A 14,402-nucleotide genomic window follows, 5' to 3' on the forward strand; every position below is an offset into this window, starting at 1 on the left:
AAAAAAAAAAAAAGGAACCTGATTCCTGGTTCCTTGCCGAGATAACTATTAATGGTGGCAGCTTGCAAGGGTACTTCTTGTGGAAGAGTGCGTCTGCAAAATGAGTTGAGGCTTGTTAGGATTTGTTGTGGTTCTTAGAGGTGACAGCTCTTCGGCTCCGTCTGTGGATTTCCTTAAACACGTGTCCATCAATTCCTTCTTTGAGTTCCGGCTTCCCCTTGTGATAGGGACACAGAGTATTGAGAATAAGGGATCGTGGAAACATACAGATTTGCAGAAGTAAAAGGTTTCTTAAGTCATTTTGTTCAAATTCGTGCCTGTTCCTTTGACGCTAATTTCATTTTATTGAAGTGTGTATGGATAGAGCTCAGTTTTAAAAGGAGGAAATAGGTTTAAATGGTTAACCAGTACCTTCGCTATTTTACAATAAGCAAATATATTTTAAAGTTTCTTGTTAATAAGGAGATAAAACAAAGTCCAGAAACAGGAAACTTTCCCAACTCAGTTACTGACTTTTGGGTCAAGGTGTGATGTGGTTATTGAACTTACAACATCTGAAATTTTCAGGACGGTGCTGGTTTTTAAATTGTGGGTCTCCATTCTTAAAGCTGAAAGAGGCTCTTCGTCCCCAGCTTGCGGAACTTGGGGCAGCGTGGTAGTGCTGGCTCTAAGGAGGACATTGTTGGATGGACTGTCAGTGTTTGTTCCGCTGGAAATACCCAGGGACAGCTTGAATATTTTCCTGCAACTTACTCTGAACCGGGCCCTCTTGGTTCAGGGACGAGAATGCCTTCTGTTACTTCAGGATAGTGACCTAACTGCGTGTAAAGATGGGAGGGCCGTGCATTTCCACTTGTTGAAGGTCATAAGCTTGTGAGCCGTCAGCTGTAGACAGCGTGGTGAGGAAGGAGAGCGAGCCGTGGGAGGACCGGGTGTGTGTGCACTGTCTTCCAGAGAAAGGAGACGATAGCTCCCCGCTGGCGGTCTGCCTGTTGAAGGCATCTGGGAGGGCCGCCCTGGACCACGGCTGCACGTGCACTTACAACATCTCTTCTGTTTATGTCCGACTCTTCCATCTCAACAGAGTAAATCTATTAAGGTTTAAGGGCAGGTCGTCATGAGCAGGTGTCATTTGGGTCAGAGAGCAACGTGCTTTGTTTCTTTTTCTTGTGTTGCCCTTCCCGTGACAGAATTCTAACGCTCGATGGTAAGTTGCAGGGATATAGAGGCTAAGGCTGAAATACCTTGCGGTGCCACCCGTCAAGGCCGGTTACCTAACGTGTTAGGGCGGAGGTGCTACCAGCCTATCCCGAGTGGTGCTGAGAGACTTAATGAGAGAGCACATGACCAGCTGCCAGCCTGGGGCCTGGCACCCGGCAGAGTCTCTCCTCTTGGGTTTCCCTAAGCTTTGGCTGGTTCTTTGTCTTGACAGATTTCATTTTTTCAGTCCTGCAATTTTTCTGAAAGCTCAAGTGCTCTAAAAAAAGACAGCCCCCAATAACTGATTCAGTCTTCAGAATCATGGTTATGATCCTCCCAGTTAGCCAACATTTGAACATAGAATTTTTCTAAAGTAGGACAGATGCCATCTCAAGTTACGTTAAAAGATTGGCAACATTGTATGCTTCGAGGCTAATTACCTATTATAAAATATCCCCTCAAGTCAACCACATATCTTTTCACCTTTTTACCTTCCTTTTAAAATCATCTACAAAAGTTAAGAGCAAAACCTGTCCTTTTGATAGCCTGTACATACTAACAACCTTTAACTTTTGTAGATGCTGTTTAACTGCACTTACTGTTTGCTATAATGTGGAAGAGTGAGTTTGAGGTCAGTGCTTTCCAGTCCTTTTTTTCTCCGTGTATATGGCAGCCTCTGTCCTCGCATCCAAGCCCCCTTCCCCTGCTGTTGCTGCTTAGAAACTGCATCTGACACCTGTCTGTTTCTCATTGCGAGAATGGCAGCTCCGTGGAGGCAGGGTTTTTGTTGCATCTTTCACTGCTATATCCACAGTGCCTAAAACAGTACCTGGGACAGGGTTCGATTTGAATATTTGTTGATTGAATGAATGAGTGTTGAACGAGAAGAGTTACAAAAAGTAAATTGTGATGGGGTTTTGTAGATGGTTCTCTATTAGGCCTCACTGTTTTTAAAGAGAAGCTTGTAATAGTGAGGAGAAAGATCTTTCAGTAGTCTGAGCTGGTTCAGGGCTGAGCTGGGGCCCAGCTCTGGGAGTCTGGGTACTGGAAGGAAGACCGAGAGGTGAGGAAATTCAGAAGGGACTAGAATAGAAGAGACATGATTTAAAGCTGTATTTTTAGCAAATGTGCCTTCCTCTAGGACTGGAAATAGTCCTTGGAAATTGAAGATAAAAACCACTTGAAAATAAAGCATTTTGCAAATACTGGTGACTGCATATCCGCACTCTGCCCAATCACGTGAACCGTCATTGACTAGGTGAAAATTTATATACTCTTGCCTTCCTGCCCTTAGAAGAACCATCAGTGATTCGATAGTGGAAACATAGTTCCCCACTGAAGCAGGTTTTCTTTGGCTGTGTACAGAAATTCAGGAGATATGTTTAAAATGGGCGATATGAAATATGCCTAGTGTCCTTAATCTGTATTAAAATAGTATTTAAGTGTAAATGTTGAAATAGCCATTTTTGGGGAAATGTGTAGATGCAGAACTTGTTTCTTCCTGTTAGTGATCAGAGGACATGCCCTCCACAGTGGTGCGTGGCCAGCAGGGCCCTCAGCCTTACCGGGTTATAAAAGAACCAGGAAGAGCTTCATTCTGACAAAACATCTTGATGCCATAGTCTCACGGCCTAAAATTAGTAATACTTTATGCTGTTGTTGTTAAATTTTCCATTTCGGAATCGTTGACTCAAAATGCTCGTTTGTCAAAAGAATACTTGGCTTTGGGTTCTCCAGTTCAACACGTAAACTGACAATTTGTGTAGATTGTTCTGTTCCTGCAGCGCTTTCGATACTGCGTGAATGGCTCTACTCTTAATGTTAGTGAAAGTACCGGTAATCCAGGAGTTCATTGTGTAAAGACCATCAGAAGTCAAGTTTCAAACATCAGAAAGCTAATTTTATAAATCAATTTATTAGGAATTTTAAGAAGCTAGTTAATAAACAGAATGACTTAAGTTTTGTTTTTTAAATAAAAACTTTCTTGGCCCAGCGATTATTTTGTGTGTGTGTGTGTGTGTGTGTGTGTGTGTGTGTGTGTGTGTGTGTGTCTGTGGTTTCTGGTCCATTGCTGTGAGGGCACCTTCATCATGTTGAGGGAAAGGTTCCTAACCCTTCAATTAGTGCTTTTTATGTAAGCAGGATGGAGAATTTTCACCCCATGTTTCTTTTTATTTGGTGCATAGCACTGGTGGTCTGACATTGCCTGGGATTCAGATGTGAAACAGGAGGTACTAAGGTGATCACTATAAATGCAGGGATAACACTTCACAGAGTACTCTTTGAGGATTAAAATAATTGTAGCTACGCTATGCAGAATGTTCCGTTTAACTAAAGAACCTTGGCGTGGGTGTCATTTTCGTGTGGCATGTGGAACTTAGAATGTGAGGGATATGCAGGCGTGTCCCAGAAGCACACTGAATCCTGCTGGGGTTATTCTGCACCTTTGCAGAGCCCCGATGTGTGCCCAGAAGGCAGAAGACTTTCCTAGTAGAAAGATCTATGCTGCTTCAGTACGGGGCCTATGTCTTGAAGATGTAGAGAGGAACTGCTTTGGGATGATTACTGAGCAAGAGACATTTGTCTCCCTTTATGCCGCTGATTTGTAACATACTTAGCAGTAAGTGAGAAACTTAACATTGGCCTTGCGGTTCTTCTTTTCTAGCTCCCAAAGGAAGTGTCTTCCGAGACTTTTGACAAGACCATCTTAAGAGCCCTGAATCAGGGTTCGTTGAAAAGGGAAGAACGGCGACATCCTGACCTAGAGCCCATCCTAAGGTAACAGTTTGCCTGATGCTGTCACCACAGCATCACAGACAGGTTCGTTGGCAGTGGAGGACTTAGAACGGAGTTTGAGGGAGATGACAAGAGATTTTTTTCTGTGGAGTACTTTTTAAAATGGACTTTTTATCTACATGTTATTTTAGGTCTAGGCTCACAGCAGGAAACATCAAACTAATTATTTTTATCGTTGGACTTTTTTGGCTCTCTGATATCATGAATAATTGCTTCTAAAATCTGCAGACATTCAGTGAACCTCCTATTTTCTCCATAAAATATTTATTGAAAGGGTTCCTTGTCCAAGAACTCAACTTGGGAAATGTTTTTTGTTCTAAGTTGTCAAGTAAGACGGAAGATCAGGCTAACAGGTTGGAAGGTGAAGGGAGATGAACACTTCCTCGCACGCCTGCTCTTCTGTCCGGTGGCGAGCTTGCGGCGGTGATGGCTCGGCCCGGTGATGGTGCGTCCGCGCTGGCTGAGGCCCGGGGGTGGGTCGGCCCCCGGAGCACCCTGCGTGCCTGGGCCGTGACGCAGAGGCGGACACACCGGCGAGCTCAGCAACGGTGGCACGAGGTCCTGTGTGGGCAGGACGGGTGTGGATGTGGGTAAATGTACTTGTTTCGTGACGGGAAGTTGAAGGATCTCTTGCCTGATGGCTTGTATTTTTTTTCCTAAAGTAAGAGTTTGCTTAAGAGTGGATATAAGGGGGGGGGGGTTGGGGACCAAGTGTTTGAGAGCAAAAGGGACTTAAACAGTAGTTGCAGGGGAGGGTGATGAACAACCCGATAAAGGACACCCTGTAAGCTGGTCAGGTTTGGAGCCCATTGAGTATCAGTAAATGATAGTGGTATCAGTCTGTCGTGCTGTGTGGATTTTGAAAACATCTTGCGAGCATTTCAGGTTCAAGTGTTAGGATAGCAGGTCGTTGGATAAGGATGTTCTTGGATGTGATGAAGGGACAGGTGGGGCAAGGGAATTTAGGGAAGAGCGTGAGGTTTTTGGACACATTCACAGAGTGAAGATGGAGTCTGACCGTAGAGTGAACCGCAGCTGGAGAAGAGGTGTCAGGGAGTAAGCAAGTAAGTAGGCAGACGGAATCAAGTTGAAATGAGCCCGAAATGTGTGGGTTAGGGCGTTCTGAGGTGAGAGAGTTCCCGGTGATTGTTAGAGGTTTGGGGTGTGGTCTCCGTAGTGGGTGGTAATTGTTTTGCTTGCCCCTCTCTGAGGGCTTCCCTTTAGGGGAGAGAAATTAAGGAGTAATGGCCGAGGAAACAAATGCTGTTTTATTGGAAACTTCCAGTTATTAGTAAGTAAAATAAGGAAAAGCAACGTTGGAACATCTGTGGCTTTGAGTCAGGGCTTGAGTGGGACTTCCTTTCTGCCCTCTGAGCTGACTCTGAGACGGCCCAGTGAAGTAGCCTTGCTGAGGCAGAGGTGAGCAGAGATGGGCGTCGTTTAGTATAGCGGCCCTCTGCCTCTGACGGGGGAGGGGGGCACCCGGTGAGCCTTTTCAGGTTGGGTGGGGCTGGGAAGAAGGGGTGAGTGTTTACTCCTCGATGGAGAGAAGCCGAAATCTGGGAAGGAGAGTGTATCCATTTGTTCATCGTGTGACAAGGTCCAGGATGTGCATGTGGAAGTAAATGACTGGAATAAGAGAGGAGATGGAAGACAGAGGTCACTGGTGGAAAGGCAGCCAAGCCAAGAGCTCGAAGGGTTTGCCGCTCACCCGCGTGGAGTTTGAAGTCCCCCAGGACTATGGAACGCTGGGGGTGGAGGAGACAGGCGGGGGCCAAGCTGAGTACGAATGTGGGAACACGACCAGAAGGTAGGTGTGTGACCACCTTGGCAGGTGGAGTGGCTGAAAGGCGGCTTTGAGGGGGTGCCCCCACCCTTGCAGCCCTTGTGAGTGGGGAATGGGCACCCCACCCGAACGGGCCGTGAGGACAGCCAGACCCCAGGGGCTAGTGGGATTTTGGTCTGAATAAGGAGGTGCAGATCCGTTCCTTGAAGAGCCCGGATACGTGGGGCCTCGCAGAGGGCACGGCAGGAAGGTTCAGAGAAAGAACAGGAGCGCTAGGGCGTGGTCACAGCTTTCCAGGGTTGAGACCGGTGAGGGTGGGTGGTGATGGTGAGGAAGAGTTGGTTGAATTCCTGGGTCTCCTGTGCTACTCAGAAGTCATGGGCTTATGCATCCCTGGGGATGTCGTTGAGGTGCAGATTCAGACTCCACAGTCCCGCCGTGGGCACTGTCCTGGGATTCCGGTAGGCTGCAGAGATGCTCGTGGTCCGTGGAGTGCTCGTCGAGCAGGCTCTCAGACCACTGCCTCTGAAGTGGCTCAGGAGGGAGCTTCTCCAGCTGTGACACTTGGGGGGGGGGTGGTGGAGGGGCATCTGGCAGCATGGACCGGGGCGGGGAATCTGCGCTGGAGGAGGGAGTGAGGATGCCGAATGGCAGCCTGTGGGGTGTGGGGAGCCACAGAGTGTGCATCTTTACGTCTTCGGGAGCAGATCGCTGTGTGCCGCTACCCTGGCTGTGCGCTTTGTTCCAGCCTGACGCTGCGTGCTGCTAGGCCTCGGCTTCAAACCGAGCTGCTTACCTTGCCCGAGATCCCGCGGCTGACCAGTAGTAGCCTCAGAGTTCTGTTGCATACTGCTCCAATTCAGAGTGATAAAATATAATACAATCTTGGTGTGTTACAGTGTTCCATATAGTCATTCAGTGTATTTAGGTAGTTTGGGGCTTTCTTGGTAAATCTGACAACTGCTCGACGTAGAACATTTGGAAGACACAGAAAAGTAATGAAAAGATGACAGTTATTCAAATAACTTAATATTGGCCTTTTTCATTTTTCCTTTTTTTTTGTTTTGCCTATAATATTAGATGTGCAGTTTTCTATCCTATGTTCTCAAATTCTAAGCATTTTTTATTTAATTCTTCAAGATCATTTCGAGTGGCTACAGAATATCTTCCCCATCTGGCCATACATCATTCCTCTGACTCTTTTCTCTGTTTTGAGGAAGAAAGACCATTTTCTGGGGTATTTTCCAGAGTTTTGACCATTTTTGTGCCTAAAACATTTTCCAGATTTATGAGTAATTACTGAAGAGAGATTCTTTGAAATTGATTTACTGATATAAAGAGTAGGATCCTCTTTTAGCATCCCTAATAACACATATATTATTATTTTTTTAATGAAAAAGTTATGTAAGTAGGAGTACATGTGCTTAGTGTTTGAACTTCCTTGTTTATCACAGCTTGACTAGCTTTGAGTATCACTTAAAAAATATTTGCTAATTTGACAGGTGAGTGATCATCTCATTGGCTTAATTTTCATTTTCTTTATTAGTGAAATTCAGTATCTTTTTTGTAAGTTTAGCCATTTTTATGTTTTGTAAGATCAGCTGTCCTTTATCAATTTATCTTTTTGAATCTTAGTGGTTTTTACAACGTATCTTTAGTGATATAGTATTTTTCAGTTAGTGATGATTTTTTTTTTTTTAAGTTTATTTATTTGGAGAGAGAGCAAGCAGGGGAGGGGCAGAGAGAGGAGGAGACAGAATCCCAAGCAGGCTCTGCTCTGGCAGTGCAGGCCTAATGCAGGGCTCAAACTCACGAACTGTGGGATCATGACCTGAGCTGAAGTCAGGAGTCAGACGCTTAACTGAGCCATTCAGTCACCCAGTTAGTGATGATTTTTGAAATGAAGTTTAGAATATTCTGTTAGGTTTGTCAGTCTTTGTTTCTATGTTTCTGTTTATCTCTTCACTAAAGAAAGTCATTCGTAGGTTGTTTATTAAATGTTAGGTACATCACTGTAGATATATGGGGGGAAAGTTAGGCTGGAACTATGTGTCATTCATTACATCAAAGTTAAATCTAGATCTCTCAGAGATTTAAATGCAAGAAAGAAAACGTGAAATTTCTAGTACGTGTATGAAAAAAATTTTTACTAAGTATCATGATACCTAGAAACCATTAAAAATGGAAATTTAAGTATTCAGAAATCCAACTTCTACATAATTTAAAGAACAAAATATACTACAAACAAAGTGAAGACAAACTTCAAATTCAGGGAAAAAATACTTATAATAACTTCTTTCTTATTAAAAAAAAAAACCTCCTAAAAATCAATAATGTAATGAAAACTAACAGTCCAAAGCAAGGGAGAAAATGGGAGCATATATGAACAAATAGCACAGAGAAACTGGACTTTTAGGCATCATTTGAACATATGAAAAGCTCATAATCAGAAATACAAATTAAAACCTTGAGTTTTGATTTTTTAGGTGGCTACTACATTTAAAACATTTTTAATTTAAAAATTTTCTGAATTTAGGGGCACCTGGGTAGCTCAGCTGGTTGAGCACCCGACTTCGGCTCAGGTCATGATCTTGTGGTCAGTGGGTTCGAGCCCTGTGGTGGGCTCTGTGCTGATAGCTCAGAGCCTGGAGCCTGCTTGGGATTCTGTGTCCCCTCCCCCTGCTTGTGCTCTGTCTCACTCAATAATAAATAAAGATTAAAATTTTAAAAATTTTCCAAATTTAGTTCTAATTGAAATATGTAGTTGACATCCAATATTGTGTTAGTTTCAGGTATGTAACAGTGATTTGACAATTATGTATAATACAGTACACTTAGCACAAATTGTGTAGCTACCATCTGTCACCATACGGAGTTATTACAGTATTAGTGGCGATAGTCTGTGCTCTGTTTTTCATCCCATGACTTATTTATTTTATAACTGGAAGTTTGTACCTGTTAGTCCCCTTTGCCTATTTCACCCATCCCTCTACCCCCTCCCCTTGGTAACCACCAGTTTGTTCTCTGTATGTGAGCCTGTTTCTGTTGGTTTGTTCATTTGTTTTTTAGATTCCACATATAAGTGAAATCGTATGGTATTTGTCTTTTTCAGGCTTACTTCACTTAATATAATACCCTCTAGGTGCATCCATGTTGTCCCAAATGGCAAGATGGCATTCTCTTTCAATGGCTGAGTAATATTTCATTCTGTATACCACATCTTCTTTATTCATCTATCGACGGGCACTTAGGTTGCCTCCGTGTCTTGGCTATTTTGAATAAGGCTGCAGTAAATACAGGGCTGCATGTATCTCTTCAAATTAGTGTTTTCATTTTCTTTGGCTAAATATCCAGAAGTGGTATTACTGGATCGTATGATATTTCTATTTTTAATATTTTAAGACACTTTCATACTGTTTTCCATTACTCTTTTCCATAATGGCTGCACCAGTTTACATTCCCACCAACAGTGCATAAGGGTTCCCTTTTCTCCACATTCTCACTAACACTTGTTATTCTTGTCTTTGTGATACTAGCCGTTCTGACTGGCATAGGATGATATCATTGGGTTTTGATTTGCATTTCCCTGGTGATTAGTGATATTGAACATCTTTTCATGTGTCTGTTGGCCATCAGTGTGTTTTCTTTGGCAAACATATGCTCAGGTCCTCTGCCCATTTTTAAGCAGATTATTTGTGGGTTTTTTGGTGTTGAGTTCTAGAAGTTCTTTATATATTTTGGTTACTAGCCCCTTATTGGATATATCATTTGCAAATTTCTTCACCCATTCAGTAGGGTTGCCTTTTCATTTTGTTAATGCTTGCTTTTGCTGTGTATAAGCTTTATTTTTTAAGTTTATTTTGAGAAAGAGAGAGAGAGAGAGAGAGAGTGTGCACGCACGTGCAGGGAAGGGGCAGAGAGAGAATCTCAAGCAGGCTCCACACCAGCAGTGCTGAGCCTGATGAGATCATTACCTCAGCTGAAACCAAGAATCAGATGCTTAACCAACTGAGCCATCCAGGTGCCCCTGTGCAAAAGCTTTTTGTTTTGATGTAGTACCAATAGTTTATTCTTGCTTTTGTTTCCCTTGCCTGAGGAGACCGATCCAGAGAAATATTGCTAAGGCCAGTGTCCAAGAGTTTACTGTCTATGTTTCCTTTTAGAAGTTTTATGGTTTCCTATCTAACGTCTAGATCTTTAATCTGTTTTGAGTTTATTACACCAAATTTTTGTGTATGGCTTAGGAAAATGGTACAGTTTCATTCTTTTGCACAAAGCTGTGCAGTTTCCCAGTACCATTTATTGAAGAGACTGTCTTTTTCCTGTTGTGTGTTCTTGTGTCCCTTGTCATAAATTAATTGCCCTTAAAAGTGTGAGTTTATTTCTGGGCTCTGTATTCTGTTCCATTGAACTGTGCATCTGTGTTACCATACTGTTTTGATTACTGTAGCTTTGTAATATAGTTTGAAATCTGGGATTGTGATACTTCTAGGTTTATTCATCTTTCTCAAGTTTGCCTAGGCTGTTTGGGGTTTTTGTTGGTTCCATATGTTTTAGTGGGATTTGTTTTAGTTCTATGAAAAATACTATTGGATATAGGATTACATTGAATCTGTAGATTGCTTTGGGAAGTATAGACATTTTAACAATATTCTTCTAATCAGTAAGCATGGACTATCTATCTTCCCATTTATTTGTGTCGTCTCAGTGTCTTACAGTTTTCAGCGTACAGGTTTTTCACCTTAACGTGAGTTTCTGTTCAACCTGTTGAATATGCACAGATCCAGAAGTTTGGTAGGTACTCATGGCCAGTTACATAAACTGGTAAAATTTCTATGGGAAGCCGTTTGGCGATATCACAACTTAAGTGCAGATAACCTTTGACGACTTCCACTTCTTGTAACTTACCGTACAAGTGTATTCCCACTGTATGCAAAGATGAGTGTCTCAGATGTTTACTGTTGTAATATTTGACTACAAAAGACTAGAAACAGCTAGATGTTGATGGAGACTTGGTTAACTCATGGGACATTCATTCACTGGAATACCGTGTGGCCTTATTGAAAAAGAACAATAGAGAGCAAGAGCAAGGTGAGAACAGCTAGTAGAATGTCACCGTTTTAAAGGATATGTACATGTTTGTGTGCAAAGATTAGCTCTGAAAAATAAGCAATAAAATAGCAGAGAGGCTTGCGTCTAGGGAAGAAGAGGGGCTCTGACAATAGGAATGAGACTGGCTGGTCACTTGGTAACCTTTGAGTTTGGGCCACGGATATTCACTTATTTAAAAAAGCTTGAGGCTATCCATCTTTCGAAACACGATCGGTGTACTTTTTGTGTATGTGATAGTTTCTCTTATTGTTCCTTTCATCAGTTTGGATTTCTCTTGTTGTACCAAGTGAAGTCAGGATCTAAATCTATTTTTCTTTCCAAACAGTGAATTGATTCTTTCCTATTTTACTGATTTCCTTCATTCATAGGTATGTAACCTGTTCATGGATTTTTCCTTGCGACAATCTCATTCTTGTTCCAGGATCACTTTTTAATTATTAGAATTTTATAGTTTGTTCATAGCTGATAGATCTGGTTTTCCTCCCCCTGGTACTATTTCTGAAATACTCTTCCACGTTCTCAGATATTTATTATTCAGCTTAATCTGTTACTTTAAAACTTCATGCATGTGTGCTCTGGGAGCTATGCTAAACTATGGTTCAAGTCTCAGGAATATCAGTGTCTAGGTTTTTTGTAGGACTTGACTTTTAAAGAGTGATCACCAGTTCCTGTCCTCTTTTCCCCCCGCCTCTCCTGAACAAGAAAGTCATAAAGCCACTCAGTGGAACAGAGCAAGGCAGTCAGCGGCAATGGTTTTAGGGGGTGTGCCCTAATGGACTAGCAAAGGGACCCCAAGTGGAAGGAGGAGTCATTCAGTCATGGGGATGGCGCTGGGAGGCTGGCACAGTGTTTCAGAGGGCGTGCACCTGAGAGGCGGCTGGCAGGGCATTCGAGCTCTGCTGGTGTCAGGAGGGCACGTACACGGGAGGTGGGTAGGGCAACAGTGGGAAAGCATTACCACGGGGAGTTGACCTAATTAGTATGTTAAGAATAGTGAGGACCAAGTGTCTCTCTGTTGGAGAAGGGAGTTACACTATAGAAAAGAAGAAAACTAGAATGAACCCTGAAGTGTCTGATTGGAATTGAAGATATTGGGTGTATCACGATTTGGGGTATATATAGGAAGATACAGAAATATGGTTGTGTGTGTACACATATATTCCCTGGCTCTGTTTATTGAAAGGGCCTGGGGGCACCTGGGTGGTTCGACAGTTAAGCATCTGGCTCAGGTCATGATCTCCCTGTTTGTAGGTTCAAGCCCCACCCACGTCGGTCTCTATGCTGACAGTGTGGAGCCTGCTTGGTTTTCTCTCTCTCCCTATCTCTGCCCCTCCCCAACTCGTGACTCCTTTGTGCTCCTCTCACAGTAAATGAATAAACGTATAAAAAGAAGAAAGGAAAGAAAGACAGGGTCTGGAAGCAGCCATAGCCTGTAGCAATGGGAATACCTGATGTCCAGAGCTTGACTTACGATACCATCCTCCACCAAGGAGCACAACTAGGGCTCCTTGGAGGAGAAAGCCGATTGCAGGGCCAGGGCAGGAAAAGTACAAGATGAGCCTCTTGTACCCAAAAGCAAGGAAGTGCTCAAAGAATTAAGTGGTTTGGTCAAAAGGACACAGAAGCCAGTTTGAAGGGACTCCTAGTGGTCAGATCTGGAGCAAATCGAACATCTAAATAAATAAAACAGTAATATTGAATAAAATAGGAAACCATGAGTCTGTGTTAATGTAAATAATAAATGAATAGATTGAACATTTGAAGATATTTACAGTATCAAAGTCCTTTCCCACAAAATAATGCTTATTATTCATAAAGGGAGGAAGAGGGCTTTAGAGTGGAGAAACCTGACAGATACCACTTTAATCCCTAACTTGAACTTGATGAGTGAGGGGGTCAGTCAGAATTAGCACACAATAGGCTGTAGCAAAAGAACACAGCCTAGCCCTGTTACATTCCTCCTGTGAGGAAACATCAGACAGACCCACATCGGGACCATTCCACAAACTACAGGGCCTGACCTCTTAACACCATGAGGAGCTGTGGTGGCAGCTGGGCCTTTGTGGTGAAAAGGACACTTAGGAATTAGCTGGCAGAACTTAAATGGGGTCTGAGGATTAGGTATTAACTTTTCAGTGTTAGTGTCCTGATATGATTGCAGTAGGGATGTCTTTGTAGGAAATGCTAATGTCTTGCCGGGTGTTGGGGTGTCAGAGATGAGTTATTTATGGTTCAGAAATAGATTTTTTTACCATATTTGCAACTTTTCTATAAGGTGGAGATTTTCAGAGGAGAAAAACTACGAAGGAGCCACTTTTAGAAATTTGGCTCCTGGCCAAGATGACAATTAAGAAGTGTATGTCTGACTCCTTATTAGAGCTTTTAGGGTTCTCCTCAGTGATAATCACAGAGGCGTGTGTGTGTGTGTGTGTGTGTGTGTGTGTGTGTGTGTGTGTGTAAGTCCTTTATAAAGGTGCTATTGAAGCTGTTCGTGAAGAATGTAAAGGAAGGTGTGATGCCAAAAGTCTCAAATTGCCCTCACTAGAGGGTCACTAGAAATAACCTTCATTAAAAATCTTACATAACTTTTCAGAAATTTTCTGTGCACGTACATGACTTTGATTTTATGTATTTGTGTATATTTCCTACACTGTGCACATTGAATTATCCTATACAGACTTTTCTGCCACTTAATCTTTTCATTAAATATACATACATGTACACATTGGTACATGTAAAAAGACTGCTGCTTTTTTATTTGCTACATAATCTATTTTTAGTTGTATCATAACTAATCATTATGTTTTATGGCCATTTGGAGTCTGAATATTTTTAAACTGCTACAACCAGTATTACAGGGAATGTCCACATATGTTTCTTAACACATTTGATACATTTATCTGTAAGAGAAATTTCTAGAATTGAAGTTGGTCATAAGTTATACATTTTTTAATAAGTGATGTTTCTAAATTCTAAGGAGGTAGCAACGCTCTACACCCCAGAAGCCTTCCTTATGTTTGTATCTCTGCAACCACACAGCAGACATATACTCTCAATCTCTCATCTTTGCTAGTCTCAGAGAGGCAGACTTTCTCATTTTACTCTGTAGTTGAGTCTGTATTTAGTCTGTGAGTGCACTTTCTTGTGGATGGTTTTTTCAGTCCTCCCCACTTTTTATTGGTCTTGCTGATTTGTAAGAGTTATTTGTTAAAGGACCCGTTTGTTGCTACTTCTTGGCCGTGTAGACATTTTAATTTTTTTTAGATAGTCAGATTTATCAATCTTTTCTCTAATGGTTTCAGAGTTTTATATCCTGCTTGAAAAGATTTTCCTCTTCAAAAATTTTATTTTTAAAAATGGCTTATTGTCTAATATTTCCCTTAAAAATGTTTTGATTTCTGTGGCTAGCTTGTGGTCTCAACAGCATTATTGATAGGCTGTCAGGGCACCTCATTCTCAGTTTGTGAATTTGTGAATTTTAGATTAGGATGATTATCATTCATGTGAT

At 42.3% G+C, this 14,402-nt stretch overlaps 1 protein-coding gene across 6 annotated transcripts in view; it reads left to right on the plus strand.

The window, feature by feature from the left end:
- Positions 1–14,402, plus strand: part of ZCCHC2 (zinc finger CCHC-type containing 2) — a 64,797-nt gene that overhangs the window by 21,349 nt on the left and 29,046 nt on the right. For all 6 annotated transcript variants that reach the window (XM_023242070.2, XM_011288139.4, XM_023242068.2 and 3 more), the window contains one exon: positions 3,866–3,978. In XM_023242070.2, the coding sequence (XP_023097838.2) occupies positions 3,866–3,978 (113 nt within the window). The remainder of the gene's footprint in view (positions 1–3,865; positions 3,979–14,402) is intronic.

Source organism: Felis catus, chromosome D3, assembly GCF_018350175.1.
Source record: "Felis catus isolate Fca126 chromosome D3, F.catus_Fca126_mat1.0, whole genome shotgun sequence".
Taxonomy (NCBI): domain Eukaryota; kingdom Metazoa; phylum Chordata; class Mammalia; order Carnivora; family Felidae; genus Felis; species Felis catus.